The sequence below is a fragment of the Mus caroli genome, chromosome 13 (assembly GCF_900094665.2).
Source record: "Mus caroli chromosome 13, CAROLI_EIJ_v1.1, whole genome shotgun sequence".
In the NCBI taxonomy this organism is placed as follows: Eukaryota; Metazoa; Chordata; class Mammalia; order Rodentia; family Muridae; genus Mus; species Mus caroli.
The window spans coordinates 78,162,792-78,186,743 of NC_034582.1; the positions used below are offsets into that span (position 1 = coordinate 78,162,792).

Sequence of the window (23,952 nt, forward strand, 5' to 3'; positions counted from 1 at the left end):
AAAAAATGGGAATGGGTGGGTAGGGAAGTGGGGGGGGGAGGGTATGGGGAACTTTTGGAATAGCATTGGAAATGTAATTGAGGAAAATATGTAATAAAATATTAAAAATTAAAAAAAAAGATTTTAGAGTAAGATCTCTCCAGTTTCTTTACCAGGGCACTCAGAGCTATGAACTTTACTCTTACCAATGCTTTCATTGTGTCCTACAAGTCTGGGTATGATTTGTCAATATTTTCATTAAACTCCAGGAAATCTTTAATTTCTTTCTTTATTTCTTCCCTGACCAAGTTATCATTGAGTAAAGAGTTGTTCAGTTTTCACATGTATGTGGGCTTTCTGTAGTTTTTGCTGTTATTGAAGACAAGCCTTAGGCCATGGTGGTCTGATAGGATGCACAGTATTATTTCAATCTTCTTTTATCTGTTGAGGGTTGTTTTCTGACCAATTATATGGTTGATTTTGGAGAAGGCACCATGAGGTGCTGAGAAGAAGGTGTATTCTTTTCTTTTAGGGTGAAATTTTCTGTAGATATATGTTAAATCCAGTTGGTTCATAACCTCTCTTAGTTTTTCTGTGTCTCTGTTTAGTTTCTGTTTCAATGATTGATGAGAGCAGGGTGTTGAAATCTCCCACTATTAATGTGTGGAGTTCAATGTGAGTTTTGGGTTTCAGTAAAGTTTCTTTATGAATTTGGGTGCTCTTGCATTTGGGGCATAGATGTTCAGAATTGAGACTTTCTCTTGGTGGATTTTTCCCTTGATGAATATGAAGTGTCCTTCTTCATCATGCTTGATAACTTTTGGTTGAAAGTCTATTTTATTGGATATTACCATGGCAACTCCTGCTTATTTCCTGAGACCACTTGCTTGGAAGACCCTTTTCCATCCTTTTACTCTGAGATAGTGACTGTCTTTCTTATTGAGGTTTGCTTCTTGTATGCACCAAAATGCTGGATCTTGTTTGCTATCTAGTCTGTTAGCTTATGTCTTTTTATAGGTGAGTTTAATATCCTTTAATATTGAGAGATATTAAAGAGAGATGACTGATGACTTTTGGTTCCTGATATTTTTGTTTTGTAGGTGGTTTTATGTGCTTGTGATTCTCTGCTTTTGACTTTGTTGTGAGATGCTTAATATCTTGTCCTTTCTTTGGCACAAGTACCTTCCTTGCATTGGAGTTTTCCTCCCAGGATCCTCTGTAGGGCTGGATTGGTAGATAGATACTGTTTGAAATTGGTTTTGTTCTGGAATATTTTGCTTTCTTCATCTATGTTGATTGGAGTTTTCCTGGATTTAGTAGCCTGGGCTGGCATTTGTGTTTTCTTAGAGTCTACATGACGTCTGTCCAGGGTCTTCTGGCTTTCATAGTCTTTGTTGAGAAGTCTGATGTAATTCTGCTAGGTCTATCTTTGTATGTTACTTTGCCCTTTTCCCTTGAAGCTTTTAATATTCTTTCTTTGTTATGTAAATTTAGTGTTTTGTTAATTATGTGATGAGAATTTTCTTTTCTGTTCTCATTCATTTGTTTTTTTATAAGATTCTTATACATTTATGGCCATCTCTTTCTTTAGGTTTTGGGAGTTTTCTTCTATGATTTTGTTGAAGACATTTTAAGGTCCTTTGAGCTGGGCATCTTCATTCTCTTCTATTCAGATTATTCTTAGATTTTGTCTTTCATTGTGTCCTGAATTTCCTGGATGCTTTGGGTTAGGAGTTTTTATGTTTTGAATTTTCTTTGACAGTTGTGTCAATATCTTCTATGGTATCTTCTATACCTGAGATTCTCTCTTCTATCTCTTCTATTCTGTTGGTGATACTTACATCTATAATTCCTGACCTCTTTCCTAGATTTTTCCATTTCCAGGTTTGCCTCCATTTATGTTTTCTTTATTGTTTCTACTTCTACTTTTAGGTCTTAGACGGCTTTATTCAATTCTGGTACCTGTTTACATGTGCTTTCCTGTATTTCTTTCAGTGAGTTATTGATATCCTCTCTAAAGAACTCTATTATTTTCATGAGATAGGATTTTAGGACAGATTCCTGATTTTCACAGGTGTGTTGGTATATTCAGGGCTTGCCATGTTGGTAGAACTGTTTTCTGATGATGCCCACGTATTTTGGCTTCTGTTGCTTATGGTCTTGCACTTGCCTTTTGCCATCTGGATATCCCTGGTGTTTGTTGGTGTGGGTGACTGTCTGGAGTCTGCCTCTTTTGTCTTTGTGTTGCTTCAGTTCTCCTGGTAGGCCTGTGGACCTGGCTGTAGCAGACCACCTGTGGGGACTTTCAATTGGGGGCTCTTCACAGGGGTAGAGAAACTGCTGATCTGTTGCCCTGGCTGCAGTAGGTCTTCTCAGAGGTTTTCAGACTGTTGGGTCTTCAGTGGAAGAGTCAAGCAGTTATTCAACTGCTCTGAGGGCAGCTGATCATAAACTGCTCTGAGTGCGGCAGATCTTCAACTGCTGAGTGCAGCAGGTCCTCTAGGATGGGTCTGGATATGGTGTCTTCAGTGGAGCAGCCCTACTAGGAGTCTGCCCCAGCAGAGAGGACCAGGCAGAAGGGGTGAAAGGGATAGAGGGGAGTGGTATTTGGGAGGATGGCAGTTTGGGTGGGTGATGGGTCCTGAGTCCACCAGTCTCCCAGCATCAGCTCCAGAACTGAGGGAGGGGGTTCTTACCAACTGCTCTGAGTGCAACAGGTCTTCTAGGATGGGCAGGGATATGTTGTCTTCACAGGAGGAAACCAAATAGGAGTCGCCCCAGCAGAAAGTCCTAGAGGTACTTCTTTAGGGTGGTTCCAATTTCTGTTGTCAGGATACTAGCAGTCTAGTTTAGTAGCATCCGGTTATCAAAAATCTAGTTCAAAAATGTCACCAAACACAAATCATCCATGGCAGTAGAATCCAGCAGAAACAGCCAGTTATTCACCAAATTGGTACAAGTCAGTGGGAGCAACCAGAACCAGCCAGAATGCCAGGAAAATTTTCCTGCCCTGCTTCTCTCAATGACGTGAAGATCAGAGCAGGCTCAAGACCAACAAAATGTTGCAAGGCTAGATATACAAGCACACTGTAATTGTCTGCTGGTCCTAATTATACTCTACAAACTTTTTGTGTCCTTTCATGGTTCTGCTTCAGCAAAACATCACATGTGTCTGCATCATATGAGATAGTTAGATATTTCCACTGAGGGAACATTAATTGTAAATAACATGTAGGCAGGTTCTATTTTGATATTACTTTAAACTACACTGTGCTCAGTAACAAACGTTAAAACCCATGTATTACTATTTTAGAATAAGTCAATTTTTGATAGAGAATGTTCATGTTGTAAAATAATGTTCCCCTCAGGATGCTCTGATAATTAGTTAAGCAACATATAACCCACATATGTTCTAATACTGTCTCAATGGAGACTAGTGCCTTCAACAGTGAAGCCAAATCCACACTAAATAACATATGATGAAGAAAAAGAAGTTGTCCCATTTATAAATTTTGAAGTCACCATTTGAGCAAGTAAATCATATTTTGTGGAGAATTACACTGAAAGAAAATGAAAGATTTTGAAGAACAGCAGCTATGGGATGCTTTCTCTAGGTACTGATGGTGCCACTTCTCCAAATACTGACTGGTCAGATTTTCAAGATGTAAAACCTGGAATGGATCATATTGCTCTTAAACTCTCTCTGAACTAATTCCCTGTTAATGATTATGCTTTCCTCATTTCCTATAAGATAAATAAATGTATTACACTGGTGAAATCCATTAATCTCTATAACTATTAAATAACAACAATAAGGAAAAGTAATAATTTGAGCAAAAAATACATACAATGTATTAACAAGACTGCAAAAGTATGCATGCAATTAGAGAGCCCTAGATCCATTTCTTTTTCAGTTGGTGGACCCAGTAGACTGTCAATTTGTCTGCTATGCTTTCCCCAGCAGAGCATCAGCTTCACTTCACCAATGTGGGATGCTTCTCCAACCTCGTCATTATTACTTCCCCTCCTTGGCATTTACAGTTCCCAGGTTTGTGTCACGGATGTTATTCATGTGTCATTTACCACTTTCCCCAAACAATTAAGCTCCAAATAACATCAGAGATTGTTCAAGCTGCTTGCAACCTGGACAAATTATACACCATGGCTTATTCTGCCTATCAACATCTGGCACAGATCACCTTCTGTGGGTCAGTCAACTTCAGTAGTTGGTTTTTTTCTGATAGCCCCCAAAAGGACTAATTCATGGTGTATGATTTCTACTACAATTCTTTCTCCCTCTCTTTCTTTCTCTCTCTCCCTTTGTATGTGTGTCTGCATATGTGTGTCCTTCTTTGTGTGAAGCAAAAGACTATTATTATCCTCTTATTTAATATGACTGATTGGCACTATCATTTTAACCATGAAGATGGAAAATTCCTTCAGTAATTTAGCCAGCTTTTAACATACAAGTCATGCATCACTTAACATGGAATACATTTTGAGAAATGTGACATTAGACAATTGCATCATTGTGCAAGCATCATAGTGTAGTTTCACAACCTACATCAGTACTGGTCAATCACTTGACTTGAGGCAATCAAGTCAGCCAGTAGATATATGAGTATGTCAATAAATTTACAATATTGTTTTACAGTGGATGTTTTTAATAAGTAGAAGTACAAAATAATAATAAAAAGCATTTATAGAAAGTACACAAATCAGCAACACAGACATTCATCATCATTATTAAATATGTGTATGGGGTGCAATAGCTCTAGTTTCCTGTTACTGGCAGGCAGAGAGTTTCTTTGCACCAGTACCACCACAAATATGAGTACCACATTACCCTATGACACCGAGATAGTTATTCCATTGTGAAGTAGTAAGAAAATCATGGCTCCATTCTAATATAAGAGATTATTGTCATACAAGCAACTGAAGTGTGGATATGTGACAATATAACTGGATGTAAGGAAATACAGCCTTCCTTTCATAATGCTTCACCTGTGAGAACTCTTAAAATTCTAAGAGTGAATAACAGTCTTATTAGCTATCTTTAATATTGGTTCTTCACCAGGAACTTGTCTAAATTGGGGAAGGTGGGACTATTGGTTCACTGTTGTGTCTCCAGAACTGAGCATTCTTTGATGCAACAGAAATTCCATGGATACCAATGCAAATACTATGAGAGTTAACATGTGTCTTTCACTGATAGTAAAAGTTAATGCCTGTTTCATGGTGCAGAAAGTCTGTTTTTATTGCAGAATGCCATCCACATTTTAACAGAGTGCCTTGGCAAAACAGCATGCAGTTCATAAGCCAGAATCTTGTTTGAAATTCCTGTAGAAAGTGTCCACACATTGCTTGTCTACCAATCTTAGAGTGAGCTCTTGGCAATTACATGGGCAGTTATCTGAAACACCACTGTTTTCAAGATATTTTCTTATCTAGTGGAGTCAAATAAAAACCAGACTTTCTAAGAATCTAGCTCTAAGTGCTTCTAAAAATGTATTTTAAAAGTCTTCTCATGTGGGGTATTCATTTAACAATCGCTTCACATTTCATAATAATTTTGCATATTTATAACCACAAATATAAAATTAGGGCCTCTGGAAAAGGCTCAGTGGATAAAACACTTGTGGCGCAATTGTGAAGAACACAGTTGCAATCCCAGCTGGGCTCATGATGTAGTCCACTTGTAGTCACAGTGATTGCTAGGTGGACATAGGGATCTCTGGACTGAGCTTGGTACCCAGGGTAGCCAGACTATCTAAATAGCCAAACTCTTAGGAAACTGATGCTGACTTGGTAAATAAAGTGGACATTGAAGCAGACATAACAAACTTGCACATGCATCTACACATTGTTACAGCTCCTTAAAATCATCTGTATACACACATCCACATAAAAGTTAATTAAAAATAGAATCAATACAATTTTTTACTTCCTTATTCATTTTTTTCTATCTCCAAATAATTCAGCATGTTAAGGGAACCAAAGAACATGTCCCATGAGTTTAACTTATGTGGCATTCCATCAACTCCAAAGGACCAAAGTTTGAATAAAGTTTTCTTAATAAATCCATAATAGTGAATAATATTCCCATATTGAGTATTCCCATTTAGAACACTTCTTTTTTATTTTCACACTATTTAAGACAGTTCTCTGAGTAAGTTCTTGTGCATAGTCATAATTATTTTATTTTTAGGAATTCAAAGTATAAAAATAGTCATGACCTTGTTATAAGTGGCAAAGGCTCTTCTTTTTCTTTCTGCCTTTTTGTTTTGTTTTGTTTTTGTTTTTCCAGACAAGGCTTCTTGGTGTAGCCTTGGTTGTCTTAGAACTTTCTCTGTAGATCAGGCTGGCCTTGAACCCAGAGATGTATCTGTCTCTGTCTCTATTAGCATCAAAGGCAAGTTTCACCACACCTAGAAAGGCTCTCCCTTTTCACTGTTGTCTCAAAACTAAAAATGTAGTTTATAGTGTATGTGCTGGTTAGTTTTATGTCTACTTGACACGAACTAGAATCATTTGGGAAGAGGGAACCTTAATTAGAAGGTAGTCCTAGCTGATTGGCCTGTGGGAAAGCATTTTGTTGATTAGAGATTATTGTGGGTGGTGTCACCCCTGCATTTGGTAGTCCTAGAAGAAATCAGGCTAAGCAAACTATGAAAAACAAGCCTTACAGAGACTAAGCTTTCCTCCATAACCGCTGCTTCAGTTACTGCCTTCAGGCATCTGCCTTGAGTTCCACCCTGACTAACTTTCATGTTAGACCATGATAGGGAGATGTAAACTGAAGCGAACCCTTACTCCCCAGGTTGTTTTTGGTCATGATGTTTTATCACAGAAATAGAATTCCTAGGACAGTAGGATGTACATGAAAAGTTATCTTTTCCTTCATTTTTCTTCCTTTTTCTGACACTGTTATCCTCAGGGAAATGACCTTTATCGTATAATGTTCTAACACCCACATATTTTGTTTTAAATATATTACCAATATATAACTTTTATAACATGATTTGAAAGTATAGTTGTATAAAAAGCATTGTTTCATTTAATGTATATACAGCACATTTGAAACTATAGAGGATAGATTATATTCTGGAACCATTTTTATAATTTTTTTATTTTCAAAATTAGAATCATACTGTTTTCTAACTTTTTAACTGAAGTTATTGTAAATGTCATTCTATACCAGTAAAATACAGACAGGAATTATTATTTCACAAAGTGATAAACGATTTTATTTTAAAACAATAAAATAATTTGTTTTATTTGGTCCAGTAATGATAGATAGATGAGGTACATTTTGACATTGTCAATAATTAATTAAACGTATGTTAAATCCATGTAATATAGCAGACATGTACTTTGATACTGAAGATACAAGATGAAGAAAAAAAAAACAAATAAGAATCCAGTGTCTCATACATAGCTCACCATTGCTAGGAATTTTTCCCCAAAGCTTTTTTAAAACTTATTTTTACACTGTTTTTAATTGCTTTCTTTGAATAAATTATGAAAGTGAAAACTATTCTTAGGAGAATGATTTTTTATAAACACTACTACATTCTACCAAAGAAACCTGTGGCACCTGTCTACACTGCACTGCTATTAACATTATGACTCTGTATCATTGGTATTTTCAGTCTCAGGGATCTGAGGGGGAAATGTTTTGCCAGTGTTGCCAGTGCCATTTCATTAACTGAGGCTGACATGACTACTTGCTCAACATCTTGCTAAGCTTTTGTATGATTTCTTTTGTGAATTGCTTGTTGTATATTTTGTTTGTCACTCGGGGGTCTGTTTTTTGCATCATCAAAACTAGCTATACATACCTTATATGTGAAAAACTGCTAAGAGTCTTTGGCTAGGAAAATTATTGTCAGCTTTAAAATGTGAAGTGTAGCTGTTATAAAAGTATCAACTGACTTGGAGGCTTTAGTGCATTACTCAACAGCATGGGAATCTTCTTCCCTCTGTAACACTCCATTTTTGGCATCAGTCAGTGAACATGTCAGATGGTCTCTAGAGCTAAATGTAAAACAATTATGGCTTCATGTTGAAAATAAGGAGAAAGGGGCCACCAGTGATTGTGAGATGGGTTAAAAAGTCTCACTGTTCAAAATGGTAGTACTGTTGGTAACAAAAGTCATCACATGTACCAGCAGGTGAACTACACGAAATAACTCTTCATTTGAACATAACAAAAGTCATCAATTCAATTAGCATCCTTGTGGGCAATCTCCAGAGAAAAGCCAATGACTGAATTATTATGGAGTAAGAATGCGTTGTTGCTGGTGAGACAAATTGGGTGGGAAACATGGGCTTTCCTAGATTAGACTGTCTCTAGTTGGTGAGTGGGGAACTGATTTCAATTTCTAGGGTCATTAATCTCCTACTTTTTATGGGCAGTAAATTACCTTTAAATTAAAACAAACAAACAGGATACCTGTCAGACTGTGTGTCAGTATAAACACAGGCTTTCAGCAAATTGTAATTAGGACCGATATCTTGACCTACTTAAAAAGTGAAGTAGGGAAGAAAACATCTAATTTCTCTTCAAACAAACAAAAAAAAATAACTCTTAAAAAATTGGAAGACTAGATATAACTCAGTTGTAGATTGCTTGCCTAAGTAAATGTCAAGGCCTGAGTTCAGTTTCCAGCCTAGAAAAATATAAAAACTGATGTCTATATTTTTTTACGTGTAATATACTACATGGATTTTATTCAGTCACAGTAGTTTTATATATATGCTGAGTGACATCTCTTGTGTAAATTTTTGTTTTAATTTTAATTCTTTTATTCAAGATGAGAATGAGGGTTTTGGCTACCAAGTGTATCTATTGTATCTATTCTCTGACTTCAGTGTCTAGAAGAACATTAAAAAGAAAAGGAATAGAAAAAGAAGCAAGCAAGCAAAGAAAAGTAGTTGTTTCAAGGTAAAGTCACCATTATTCTTATATTATTGCATGTGAAGTCATTTTTTACCACATTTCAACCATATCAATTGCCAACTTGAATGAATACATGTCCAGAGTGTTCTGTCTTCTATTCGTCAGGCTCTGCTAAAGGGACCATTAGCCTGTGGGAAACCACAAACCACAAACCTGAAAGGATAAATGAATGACAACAATACTGTATCTGGTCTGTAAACCTGCTACTGTTATCACTGATTTTCTGGGTGTTTATATTGGATAAGGGAAGATAGCTTTGATATTTCTAGTAATTTCTATTGAAAATTAAACGTGGTATTAGGATGCTTTTATCTAATGGGATAGAAAACTCTACTTCACTTGAATCAAAATTAAATATAGCCCAAAAGTCTAGAGGTTCCAAGACTAACTGGAATTGCTATAAAAATGGTTTCACTGTGGTCCCATTTCTCTTCCCCATGATTGTAGCTTTGTGTTCTTCTCATTTATCTTCATTCATAACCAGCTGTTGGTTCATATCCTTTCAGAATTCTTAGACTCTGCTCTGACAGATCAGTCTGAATATAAACAACCATCTCTGAGTCAACATTGCGGTCAAATATTAGACTGAAATAAGCCAAGGACTCTGGTCAGAGTAGAAGAAGGGAAAGCCCTGTGTCAGGACATGGAACCACGGTAGGTGAGAGGAGACTATCCAAATAAGTAGATGTAGACAAAAGAGAACTTGATGTGAAATAACCCAGTATGGGTTGTCATTTCTGCAAGTAGAGATTTTTCTACCACAATACTAATTCTTCTTTGTATGTGGAGAACATCTCATGCTAACATTACTACAGGAACAACTGAGTCACAGACTGAGTAACTAGTCAGACTAAACGTGACAATAATGGGATGAGCAAAAATGAATTCCCTCAGTTTGTGTCTTCTTTATTGCTTCTATTTCCATTTTCAGGTCTTGAACAATTTTATTTATTTCCTTTACCTATTTAATTGTATTTTTCTGTGTTTCTTTAAGGGATTTATTCATTTCTTCTTTAAGGGCCCTTATCATCTTTATAAGATTGGATTTTCTTGAGCTTCAGATGTGTTAGGATATCCAGGGCTGGCTGTGCCCTGAAGATGTCATATTGTCCTGGCTTTTGTTGATTATGTTCTTTTGAAGGCCTTTAGCTATCTGAATGGCTTTGGTCCCTGGATGTTCTTGTTGTGGTAGATTTTGGGAGGGGACTTAACCTCAATGGTTCTGGTGTGGTTGGCCTCTTATGGGTATCTTTGTGCTGTATGGTTCCAAATCATCTGGTCTGACGAAGGTAGGCATAGAGTTGTTGGGAGAATGGAGATCCACTGAGAATCTGCCCAAGCAAACTGCTCAGGGCAGTTTGGGGTGCCTAATGGAACTCAGTGGGCAGGGAAGATGGATCAGGAAGAGAATTCGGCCAATAGTGTTTCAGGATCCGCGGGTCCTGATGAAGGTGAGTGGAGAGGTGGCAGGAGAATAAAAGAAGGCTGGGGATAGCAGGCTGTTCTGGTATATATGATTTATAAATAAGAATATTAATTCCTAAAAATGTTTCATTGTAAAGTAAAATATTATTTTAGGAACTATTATTTAATATACACAAAAATACCTCAACTGCGTCTTTAAAATCTTAGTAGATAGCTAGAATTAATCAGCTTCTTTAAAAATGGATAATGAATGAAACTTCAGAAACCAGGAAAGTAAAAAGGGACCATTCTTGGGGGTGGGGAGAAGAGGAATAGAGTTTGAATAGCAGTGTACAAGTTATCTGAAGGAGGAAACGGGGAAAATGTGTGGGCTTTATACTTAGGGATGAGGAGAGAGATAAATACAGAAGGATGAATATGACCATAAAAAGGCCTTAAAAAGTCAAAAGGAGTCATAGTATTATCTATCTGTCCAAAATAACTATAATACAAGTAAATCTATGTATACATAGACAAATATAGTTTAAATAAAATTTTCCTATCTAGGCTGAGAATACATCCCCCCAAGATTGATAAATTGTGTAACAAAACCCCAACAGCAGGCATAAACATCCAATCTTTCTTTTGAGCTATTAGTCAGGGTCCAAGAAACTCCCAAAATACTTTAGGTAATGGCTTGTTAGTTACCCTTGGTCCCTTTTGTAGAAGACACCATTTGACATAGGACTCAGAGAACAAAATTGGATCTGACCTCAAAACCACCTGCCTGAAGACTAACTTTCGTGGTGACAGAAACATGGAAGCTTCCAAAAGAGGGAAGCAGCCAGTAGTCCTACACAGCTATGATGCCTATGAAATCCAACCACTCCCAGGTACAATAATCCTCAAGGTGCAATAATGGCATGTATATATTGGCAGTTACCAATATCTCTCTAATTGGACTTAATACATTCTCAACAAGAGGGAAATCATGCTGAAAGACCCACAAAGTGAGGACTCCCCCACGTTCTGACTCAGGAGAAGCAACACCCCAAATCACTCACAAGAAACGGCCTTGATGCAAACCATAAGAGGACTTTTTATTCCAGGCACACTCTGGGGCCCACAGTCATACACCACACAGGAGTAGAGGACCGTGAACCCTGAGTAGCTGGGGAAGGGGGTACTTAAAGGAAGAAACCACAATCAAGGGGGTGGGGAGGACATTACTGGAAAATACCAAAAATACCATTTAAGAGTCACAAGGAGGGGCTGGTGAGATGGCTCAGCAGGTAAGAGCACCCAACTGCTCTTCCAAAGGTCCTGAGTTCAAACCCAGCAACCACATGGTGGCTCACAACCATCCGTAACAAGATCTGACTCCCTCTTCTGGTGTGTCTGAAGACAGCTACAGTGTACTTACATATAATAAATAAATCTTTTTTTAAAAAAAAGAGTCACAAGGAAGTGGAAGTCACAAGGAATAATACCTGGTAATTGTGTGGTTATTTCTCAAGACAGTTTCTATGAGCCTCTAACAATAGCACATTTGCATAGCGAATTCCAGCAATAATCAGGGTGACCTGTTTTTGAACAAACACTCCCTGAACCCAGGAAGTAGGTAGGTGGAGGAATGTTGCTATCTGTTTTATGATTAGCATGCCTTGGAGCATTGAATCACAAAGGTCACATTCTCAAGCCTGGACCTAAAGGCCTAGGTTTTTTTTTTTTTTTTTTTTGGTTTTATGTTACACTTTTTCAATGCCTTGTAGTAGAAACCTGGGATTAGTGAATTCATGGATCTTGGAGGAGAACATATATCCACCACTTTACTAAACTAGCAAAATCACCAACTACATTCTAAATATTTATTCTATACCCAAAGATAAGTCTAATTCTTACCCCCATCAAGGATATTTCTCTTAGCAAGAGATGTAAATCATTAGAGAAAATCTGTGCCCGAGACATCAGTAGATTCTCAACAAATACTAACTGTGGGCTCTGGAATATGCATGTGTGGGGAAAATCGATTTAAGGTTGAAGTCTACCATGTCCATATAGCTCCTCTGAGTTCAGTACAATGAAGGACTCCCTTTTCCAGCAGGGCTTCCTCTTCTCTGCCTAAACTTATGTGGTGAGTCTGACCATCACACCCTTTATCTGAGGAAGGTCACATAGTTCTTGGTAAACCTACAAGTTTAACTTCTTCCTGCTCTTCCCATCCCTCCCCCAAGAACCTGCCCAGCAAGTACCTGGGATTCCTGAAATGACTCTCCATGCAAATGAGGCATTCACAGTACATTACCCTCCATCCAGTGATCTAAATTTTTATCTTGAAAACTCCTTTCCGTTCTCCAAGGTTCATATATAGCCCTTGCCCACCATGAATAAACTGTATGAACACAAGCAGTTTCACTGAATACTGATTAAGATAGCTGTTTAATTGAGTACCTCCTAAAAGAGCTATAACACTAAAATCCCTGGAGAACTGCTCCTCCTGTGCACATAGCACATACTACCAGATCAGGATCTTGTAAACCCCACCTGTTCTGGGCTCACTTCATCCTTACAGACTGGTATGCAGCAGGGCATGGGAACCCTGAGGGAGAAAGAAGAACTTGGAAACATATGAATGAAACTGTCACGATGAAAGAATGTGGGAAATGGTATTAAAAGAAGTTTCTCTGGCCACAGTTGAAACTCATAATTCTACTCACATGTGACTTACTATAACAACTTGTGATGTGACCACATCTAAGTTCAAGGCAACACCAATGAATCCAAACTGCATGCCCAGATAAGAGATAGTTCTGAGGAATATTTTGCTGGTCTCTACCACCAATGAAATCCAAATGCAGGCCCAGATAAGAGATAAGTCTGACAATGGAGTACTACTCAGCTATTAAAAACAATGAATTTGTGAAATTCTTAGGCAAATGAATGGATCTGGAGGATATCATCCTGAGTGAGGTAACCCAATCACAAAAGAACACACATGATAGGCAATCATTGATAAGTGGATATTAGCCCAGAAACTTAGAATATCCAAAATCAAGTTGCAAAACACATGAAACTCAAGAAGAAGGAAGACCAAAGTGTAGATACTACATTCCTTCTTATAATGTGGAACAAAATACCCATGGAAGGAGTTATAGAGACAAAGTTCGGAGTTGAGACAGAAGGAAGGACAATCCAAAGACTGCCCCACCCAGAATTCCATCCCATAAACAACCACCAAACCCAGACACTATTACATATGCCAGCAAGATTTTGCTGACAGGAGCCTGATATAGCTGTCTCTCTTGAGGCTATGCCAGTTCCTGGCAAATACAGAAGTGGATACTCACAGTCATCTATTGCATGGAACACAGGACCCCCAATGAAGGAGCTAGAGAAAGTACTCAAGGAACTAAAGGGGTCTGCAACCCTATAGGAGGAACAACAATATGAACTAACCAGTACCCGCCAGAGCTTGTGTCTCTAGTTGCATATGTAGCAGAGGATGGCCTAGTAGGCCATCAATGGGAGGAGAAGCCCTTGGTCTTGCAAAGATTATATGTCCCAGTACAGGGGAATGCCAAGGCCAGGAAGCAGGAGTGGGTAGATTGGGGAGCAGGGCAGGAGGAAGGGTATAGGGGACTTTCAGAGTATCTTTGAAATGTAAATGAAGAAAATATCTAATAAAAAAAAAGAAATGGCAAGAAAAAAAAGAGAGATAAGTCTGAGGAACACTTTGCTGGTCTCTACCACCAAGGAAATCCAAATGCATGCTCAGATAAGATATAGGTCTGAGGATTACTCAGCTGATCTCTACTACATCAAGGAGTCAACATTATAACAGATTAGCATGAAATGAAAAAACCTATCAAAGTGACATTTAAATTCTTAACATTTGTGCTCTAAACACCCTGGCCTCCAAGTTTGTCAAAGAAACACTGCTATAACTTAAATCACAAATTGACAGTCACACCCTGAAAATAGAAGACTCCAGTACCATATTCTTAACAGTGGACAGGTTATCCAGACAAAAACTAAACACAGAAATACTGGAGTCAACAGATGTGATAAAGCCAATGGACCTAACAGATATGTATAGAACATTTCACACACGCACACACACACACACACACACACACACACACACACACACACACACTTTCTTTTCAACACCTCACAGCACATTCTCCAAAATTGGTCACATACTCTGCCACAAAGCAAGTCTCAACAAATAGAAAAAAATTGAAATAACTCCTTGCAACCTATCAGATCACCATAGATGAAACCTAAATATCATCAATAACAGAAAGCTTATAAACTCATAAAAGCTCAAAAACTCTACTAAATGAAAAAAAGCAGCAATAAAGAAAGAAATTAAAGACTTCCTAGAATTCAAGGAAAATTGAATGCATAACATACCCCACCTTCTTGGTACACAATGAAAGCAGTGTTAAGATAAAAGTTCTTAACAGTAAATGCCTCCATAAAAAACTGGAGCAAGCTTATAAATACAAGTTAATAACATACCTGAAATTTCAAAAGAAAAAGTGAAAAGAAGAAATCACACTCAAGAGGAGTAGATGACACAAAATAATCAAACTCATGGCTGAAATCAATAAAATAAAATCAAAGAGAACAATGCAAAGAATTAAGGAAACAAAAAAGTTGGTTCTTTGAAAAAAATCAATAAGATAGACAAACCATCTAAATTGACTAAAAAGCAGAGAGAGAGAGAGAGAGAGAGAGAGAGAGAGAGAGAGAGAGAGAGAGAGAGAATATCCAACAAATCAGAATAAAAAAGAGGTCATGAAAAGAGACACTAATGAAGTCCAAAGAATTGTATGGATATACTTTAAAACCCTGTATTCCACCAAACTGGAAAATCTAAGAGTAATGAATAACTTTATTGATATGTGCAACTTACCAAAGTTAAATCAAGATCAGATAAAAATTTTAAATAGACCTATACCCATCTAGGGAATAGAAGCTGTCATTTAAAGTCCCTCAATCTAAAAAAGGCAGTGGCCAGATGATTTTTTTCTTTTTCGTTTTTTTTTAATTAGATATTTTCTTTACATTTCAAATGTAAAATGTACATCTACTTTCCTAGTTTCCCCTCTGAAAATCACCTAGACCCTCCCCCCTCCCCCTGCTCCCCAACCCACCCACTCCCATTCCTGATCCTGGCATTTCCCTATACTGGAGCATAGAGCCTTCACAGGACCAAGGGGCTCTCCTCCCATTGATGACCGACTAGGCCATCCTCTGCTACATATTGTAGCTAGAGCCACAAGTTCCACCATGTGTTTTCTTGGATTGGTGGTATAGTTACAAGGAGCTCTGGGGAGTACTGGATATTTCATATTGATGTTCCTTCTATGGGGCTTCAGACCCCTTCAGCTCCCTGGGTACTTTCTCTGGCTCCTTCATTGGGGACTTTGTGCTCCATCCAATGGATGACTGTGAGCATCCATTTCTGTATTTGCCAGGCACTGGCAGAGCCTTGCAGGAGACAGCTATATCAGGCTCCTGTCAGCAACCTCTTGCTGGTATCTGCCTAGTGTCCGGATTTGGTGGTTGTTTATGGGGTGGATCCCTGGGTGGGGCAGTCTCTGTATGGTTGTTCCTTCGGGCTCTGCTCTGAACTTTGTCTCTGTAACTGCTTCCATGGGAATTTTGCTACCCATTCTAAGAAGGAACGAAGTATCCACACTTTGGTCTCCCTTCTTGAGTTTCATGTGTTTTGCAAATTGTATCTTGGGTATTCTAAGTTTCTGGGCTAATATCCATTTATCAGTGAGTGCCTATCATGTGTGTTCTTTTGTGATTGGGTTACCTCACTCAGGATGATATCCTCCAGATCCATCCATTTGCCTAATAATTTCATAAATTCATTCTTTTTAATAGCTGAGTAGTACTCCATTGTGTAAATGTACCATAATTTCTGTATCCATACCTCTGTTGAGGGACATCTGGGTTCTTTCCAGCTTCTGGTTATTATAAATAAGGCTTCTATGAATATAGTGGAGCATGTGTCCTTATTATAAGTTGGAACATCTTCTGGGTATATGCCTAGGAGAGGTATTGCTGGATCTTATGGTAGTACTATGTCCAGTTTTCTGAGGAACCACCAAACTGATTTCCAGAGTGGTTATATCAGCTTGCAATCACACCAGCAATGAAGGAGTCTTCCTCTTTCTCCACATCCTCGCCAGCATCTGCTGTCACCTAAATTTTTGATCTCAGCCATACTGACTGTTGTGATTTGGAATCTCAGCGTTGTTTGGATTTGCATTTCCCTGATGATTAAGGATGTTGAACATTTTTTTCAGGTGCTTCTCAGCCCTTCAGTATTCCTCAGTTGAGAATTCTTTGTTTAGCTATGTACCCCATTTTTAAATAAGGTTGTTTGATTTTCTGGAGTCCAACTTCTTGAGTTCTTTGTATATATTGGATATTAGTCCCCTATCAGATTGAGGATTGGTAAAGATCCTTTCTCAATCTGTTGATGGCATTTTTGTCTTATTGACAGTGTCTTTTGCCCTACAGAAGCTTTGCAATTTTATGAGGTCCCATTTGTCTGTTCTTGATCTTACAGCACAAGCCATTGCTGTTCTGTTCAGGAATTTTTCCCCTTTGCTCATATCTTCGAAGCTTTTCCCCACTTTCTCCTCTATAATATGTTTCAGAGTCTCTGGTTTTATGTGGAGTTCCTTCATACACTTATACTTGAGCTTTGTACAAGGAGATAAGAATGGATCAATTCCCATTCTTCCACAAGATAACCACCAGTTGTGCCAGCACCATTTGTTGAAAATGCTGTCTTTTTTTTTTCCACTGGATGGTTTTAGCTCCCTTGTCAAAGAGCAAGTGACCATAGGTATGGGTTTATTTCTGACTCTTCAATTCTGTTCCATTGATCTACCTGTCTGTCAGTGTACCAGTACCATGAAGTTTTTAATCACAATTGCACTATAGTACAGCTTGCGGTCAGGGATGGTGATTCCACCAGAGGTTCTTTTATTGTTGAGAATAGTTTTTGCTATCTTACCTTCTTTGTTATTCCAGATGAATTTGCAAACTGCCCTTTCTAACTCTGTGAAGAATTGAGTTGGAATTTTGATGGGGATTGTATTGAATCTGTAGATTGCTTTTGGCAATATAGCCATTTTGACTAATCCTTCCAATTCCTGAGCATGGGAGGTCTTTAGAATTCTACCAGACTTTTTAATATGAATTAATACCAATATTTCTCCAATTAATTCACACAATAGAAACAGAAGGAACCTTGCTCATAAAGATTCAACAAAGAAAGAGAACTTCAGACCAATTTCCCTTATGAGAGTAGATGCAAAAGTACTCAGTAAAATATTCTCAAAGTGAATTGAAAATGATCATCCACCATGATTACGTAGACTTTATTTCAGAGATTACAGTGATGGTACAATATATGAAAATCACTAAATGTATCCATCATAGAAACAAACTGAGAGAAAAACCCCACAATCATCTCATTAGATATGGAAAAGGTCTTTTGACAATTCCAATACCATTTCATGATAAAAGTCGTGGAAAGATTAGAGATACAAAGGATATGCCTAAATGTAATAAAGGCAATTTCCAGCTAGCCTTTAGCCACCATCACATAAAGTGGAGAGAAACTCTGCTGAGCATCATCCTGCTGAGCCTCTCTCTCTCTGTCAGAGATCTGTCACAGTGGGGCCCACTACAGTGGGGTGGGTTCATCCTGGATGTTTTCTGTCTGCCCAGTGCTGTGAGGAGGAATCTATTTTCAGGTAAAGAAGAAAAAAAGGCATCCCAGAGTGTTCCCTTGCCTTTTTCCATTGCACTGTGTGAGGAAAAGCAAGATGACAATCATAAGCACACGGACACTCCATAACTGATATGTGACTTAGTCTTGTATTCTGGAGCAGTGAGAAATATATTTCTTTTATTTATAAGCCAGCAAGTTTACGGAATTTAACTATAGTTCCCTAGTTAGAATGAGACACAATATCTACAAGGACCTTGGTTTGTTATGATGAATTCAATTCCTACAAAGTGAAAGTCTCATTTTAGTGCTGACTCATATTCATTTAAAAATGTAAGGAATGCTTTCCGGTCAGTACCAGTTCTGGGCCACCTTGGGCACAAACTCGGCAGATGGCCCTACGGTCCCCAAAGGACTCTCCATGCCCCAGGCACCCTAGCACACCCAGAATCTTAGGATCACTGGTGAGTGGAACATAACATCTGTTCCAACACAACTGGGAGTGCCTGGGGCCAGCAGGAGCAGGGACACTGGACCCTGCCCGACCAGTGGCTTGGAATACTTCTGGTCAGCAGTGGTCTACCTTGGTTTTGAACACAGCAGAGAGCACCACGGTCCCCAGAGAATGTACCACTCTAGGGTGCTGTAACACACCCAGGATCTTAGGATTCCAGGATCCCAGGATCCCAGGAGTTTGGTCATACCAGGATCCAAACACAAAAACACTCCAATACAAGAAGGGAAATGATGCCCTAGAAAAAGCAAGAAAGTAATCCTTCAACAAGCCTAAAAGAAGATGAATTGATACAGGAAATGTGGTACATTTACACAATGGAGTACTACTCAGCTATTAAAAACAATGAGTTTATGAAATTCTTAGAACAATAAATGGATCTGGAGTATATCATCCTAAGTGACGTAACCCAACCCAAAAGAACACACATGATATGCACTCACTGATAAGTGGATATTAGCCCAGAAGCTCAGAATCCTTCTTAGAAGGGGGAACAAAATACCCATGGAAGAAGTTACAGATACAAAGTTCGGAGCAGAGCCTGAGGGAACGACCATCTAGAGACTGCTCCACTTGGGGATCCATCCCATAACCACCACCAAACCCATACACTATGGCAGATGCCAGCAAGAGCTTGCTGACAGGAGCCTGATATAGCTATCTCCTGAGGGGCTCTGCCAGTGCCTGGCAAATACAGAAGCGGATGCTCACAATAATCCATTGGATGGACCACAAGGTCCCCAATAAAGGAGTTAGAGAAAGTACCCAAGGAGCTGTAGGGGTTTGAAGCCACATAGGGGGAACATCAATATGAACTAACCAGTACCCCCAGCGCTCCTTGGAACTAAACCACCAATCAAAGAATACACATGGTGGGACTCATAGCTCCAGCTGTATATGTAGCAGAGAATGGCCTAGTCAGTCATCAATGGGAGGAGAGGCCCTAGTTCCTGTGAAGGTTCTATGCCCCAATATAGTGGAGTGCCAGGATGAGGAAAGGGAGTGGGTGGGTTGGGGAGCAGGGGGAGGGGAGTGGGGATAGGGGATTTGGAGGGGAAACTAGGAATGGATAGCATTTGAAATGTAAATAAAGAAAGTATCTAATAAAAAATGTAATGATTGAATTTTTGCATTTCTAATATTACCATTTCAGCTGTACTGATTTGTGTTGTGTTTGTCTAAACAAATGAAGAATGTTCAGGGAAACTGACTAATGACACTGATGGCTGTGGGTGACATTAAGGCCTTTGTGAAACTGGCCTAGACACTGTCTCATTCTTTTTACTATATTAGGATGAAGCCATCACCTCTGAACAAAAAAATCAGGTCTCTAGAATATAAGCAGTTTCCCAGTGCCTTGCATTTAAATCACAAATTAAATTACCTTTAGAACTATCAAAGTCAACATAGAATCACCAAATGCTGTCATAGAGGAACTAAGTAGGACATTTCAGAAGTATCGGAACCGCAGTGTAAGAAGATGTGTTAGGTATGAACAGAGCAGGTATAGGATCCCTGGGTGGTAAGTGATAAACTACTGTCCAGTTTGATGAGTCTCTATTATGAACAGATTATCTTTTCAGAGCAACTAGAACTACTCAATGACTTAAAAGTACCGTGTTACACTACTAAAGCTTCAAATGTCAGAGCATCTTCTAATCATGTTTACAGAGATAATTTTGCCATTTAAAAAATCAGCATGTAAATTAAAAATCAATGACCTATTTCATTTCTTTTAATTACTGAAATAAATAGAAATTATGTCATATTGATGTTTGCTCCTATGGTCTTGTTGACTGTTATTAATGAAAATATTAAATGAGTGTAGTACAAAAAGAAATTTGCTGTCAAACTTTATGCCACCAATTGACAGACACCATACAACATATGCATATCTGCTTATGGGCAAGCATTTGTTTCTAACACCATTAATGATACTCTGCTGTGCTTGCAGACAGAAACATTTAGTCCTCTGAGAGTCTCCATGCAGAAGCTGACTCAGAGAGATGCAGATACCCACAGCCAGTGGACAGAGCTTGGGGACTCTTATGGAAGAGTAGGAGGAAGAATTGCTGGCACCGAAGGGGATAAGAACTCCATAGGAAGACCAATAGAGTCAGCTAACCTGGACCCTTGGGGCTTACAGAGACTGCCATCAACCAAAGAACATAGATGGACTGGACCTAGGCCTCTATGCTCATATATAGCAGATGTTTAGCTTGGTCTTCATGTGAGTCCTAAACAACTGAAACAGGGGCTATTCCTAAAGCTGTTGTCTGTCTGTGGGATATGTTCTGCTAGGTGGGCTGCCTTGGGCCTCAGTGGGAGAGGAAGCTTCTAACCTCACAGAGACTTGAAAGTACCTAGGTGAAGGGAATATACTCAGGAGGGGACCCTGCCCACTCAAAGGAGAAAGGAAGGTGTGATGTGGGAGGGATTGTGGGAGGGGATTCCTGGGATACAAGTCAGGGAGTGGGATGTAAAGTGAATAAGTAAAAAAATTAAATTAAATTAAAATAAGAATTTTATTTTTAAAAAGAATTTTCTCCTCATTAGTAAGTTTTGCTTCTCTATAGACATGAATTCTTTACAGAACTGTTTCAAATGTTTTGTAGCATTGCTTATATATTTCAGTTATGAGCCATAAAGAATGACTGTAATAAAATGACTGTGTGAAAATAGATTAGCACTAGTCAAGGACTCATTGTCAAACTTTCTAAACTTTCATTAAATGCGCATATGCACATAAAAAAATCTATTGTGTTCTCAGGTGTGTTAAAATGAACAGTGCACTTAGACGCCTTCTTGCTACTGTAGTCTTTTGAAAAACAAATGCTCTCTTTCTCCAATCTCCCCAAAACAAAAACAAAAATAACCCTTGTCCAGCCTTTCCAGAAACAGGTTGAGCCTCTTGGACCCTGAGCCAGCTACATCTGAGAACGTAAGGCAGCAGATCTTCAAGCAGGACTTTGAGTAAAATATTTTCAGAAGATGTCCACAGTTCCTGGAATAGGGATATATTCCAATTTTTCACACTGATTTAAAGGTTTTGTTTGGTACTAAAGGTCATAAAACAAAGAGAATTTGTGACTTGGAGTCCTCAAATAGCTCGGGTGATATATTTGCATGCTTTGAATGCGTTCTTGGCAGGGACCTACGTCCCAGCAGTTATGTATCTTAGATTGTACTCTGTCATCTTAAGGACATTACATTTTATACAAAACAAACTCTGTAGCTTCTGACTTCCTAAACTTCTTTTGCTTATCCTGTATTTGAGTTTTGCCAGTTGAAGCCGGTTCTCACTATGGAGCCCTATCTAGCCTAGAACCTTCCAGTACGTCAGCCTGTCCTTGGACTTACAACAGTCTAACTGCCTCTACTTCCTTCGGTCTAGAATTATAAATCACCACCACCACCAGGCTTTAAAGCTGATACATTTTAAAAGGAAAAGTATACTCAACAGCCCATTTTTAGAAAAAGTGTTAGTTAGCTTGATACTTATATAGTTAGTAACCAGTTGCTAACCCCCCTTTAACAGAGAATAGGTGTTCTAGGGTGGGGCTATTTGAATTGGGTATAATCTAAATGAGAAGAAAAAGAAAGAATGAAAGAGAGAAGGAAGGAAAGAGAGACATCTGAACCCTGTCAGATAATACTGTAGATATTTGTGATGATTGCTCTTGAATTTACAAATCCAAGGTGTTTCTTACACTAGTTTACTCAAAGCGTGGTGTATTAGTAGCACTTTGTATCATGAAAACCTAAAATACAGACCTTAAGAAAGGTTAATCTAAATTCACAGATGACAGGAAATGTCATGGTCTCCAGAACATCTCTAATCTTTTGAATTTCATATGACATGCCCCTTTATGCTCCTGGAATAGACAGAATATTGGATAGACCATTGCTCAGACCCACTGAACTAATTCTTCTGCTTTTAACTAAAGTCTCCTATTTCTTTGAAAAGACCTTGTTTAAATTGCAGATGAATCTGGTCTGGGGAAAGGTGTCCCTAAAGAGAAAGTAACGTAAGTGCCCATGTTAGTGTTATCTTACTGTGTGCACAGGATAAATCTAGGGGAGATTGAACTAATCTAAAGTTCAACATCTGTTTTATTCAAAGTGGAACATTTGAAATTCAATGCAAAGAAGGACTTTTCAGCCTGGCTTTGATTCTGAACGACTAATTGCAACAGTCATCTTTCAGTTTTTGAGTCCATAAAGCCCTCTAGCGAGCCCCAATAACAGTCCCATAAAGTAGCATTATAAGCTGATGGGCGTATTATATGTTCCTTGCTGTTTTGAGTAGGAGCCATATCCTATAATTTTATAAACCTTTGCATTTAGTCACATTGGACATCAGTAGTATCACAGTGACAATACCATTTGTCATTGGAACACATTTAAGATGGGATTCTCTCTCTCTCTCTCTCTCTCTCTCTCTCTCTCTCTCTTTCTCTCTCTCTCTCTCTCTCTTTCCCTGAATGATTTTGAGCAAGTTATAGATTTTTTTCTTTTTAAAGTGGGGATGTAAATAATAGCAGTTACACTGAGAACACTAATGAACGAATGTGTCGGCAGTATTAAAAATACAGTATCTGAGCTCTTAGTCTAACAGCTGGTAAAGAGTGAGGGGTCAAAGCATACTAACTGTAATTAAGCATCATCATAACATGTTTATTCAGAACTGGCCTTTAGCCTTAGCAGTTTGGTTTATAGAACATATACATCAGGTAATGCTGCATATTTATTAAAAGTTAACTTTGAGTAGCATGCACAAGGTCCTCTAAATCCACTCATTTTGCTTCAACAGTGTTTGGATGGAACATATCCCAGGACTCTCTCCTTTTAAACTTTAAACCTTCTTCCAGTCTCTCCTGTCATGGCCTCCAAGATTGTCTCCTTGTAATCTCAGTCTTCAGGACCAGATAGCCTCCTTTTGCTCTTTGCCACATATTGCTAACCTGCTATGGCTTCCCAGATTTCTCAGAGTATGCCAACTGGGTAGAGGCTGCTGCCAACTTCCTAAGGCAAGGTGCACCTGTGGGCCTTCTACATTTACCATTTTCCTGAGACGTAGCTTTGCTGTGGGCTACTTGTTTCCTGAGCTGGCAAGTGAGAAGCATGGAAGCAGTCAGTGTCTACTGAAGACACAACAATAGTCCCATGCCTGCACTGTCCAGACATGCAGATGCTTTCTGAAGATGGCTGTGGTAAAATTTAGGATGCCATGGAAACCATGCTGGCCTTGTAGAAGGACCAGAACCAGACCCTTCTGAATTTTGATGAACTGGGGGTTCAGGCCCCACTCCCACAAATTCTTGG

At 38.6% G+C, this 23,952-nt stretch overlaps 1 protein-coding gene across 1 annotated transcript in view; it reads left to right on the plus strand.

The window, feature by feature from the left end:
- LOC110307580 overlaps nucleotides 1-21,380 on the plus strand; it is a 37,245-nt gene extending 15,865 nt beyond the window's left edge. Inside the window, exons 2-3 of the mRNA XM_021179801.1 lie at nucleotides 3,941-4,027; nucleotides 20,582-21,380. Coding sequence (XP_021035460.1) covers nucleotides 3,941-4,027; nucleotides 20,582-20,845 — 351 coding nt within the window. The 3' untranslated portion in view covers nucleotides 20,846-21,380. The remainder of the gene's footprint in view (nucleotides 1-3,940; nucleotides 4,028-20,581) is intronic.
- The last annotated feature ends 2,572 nt before the right edge of the window (nucleotides 21,381-23,952 follow it).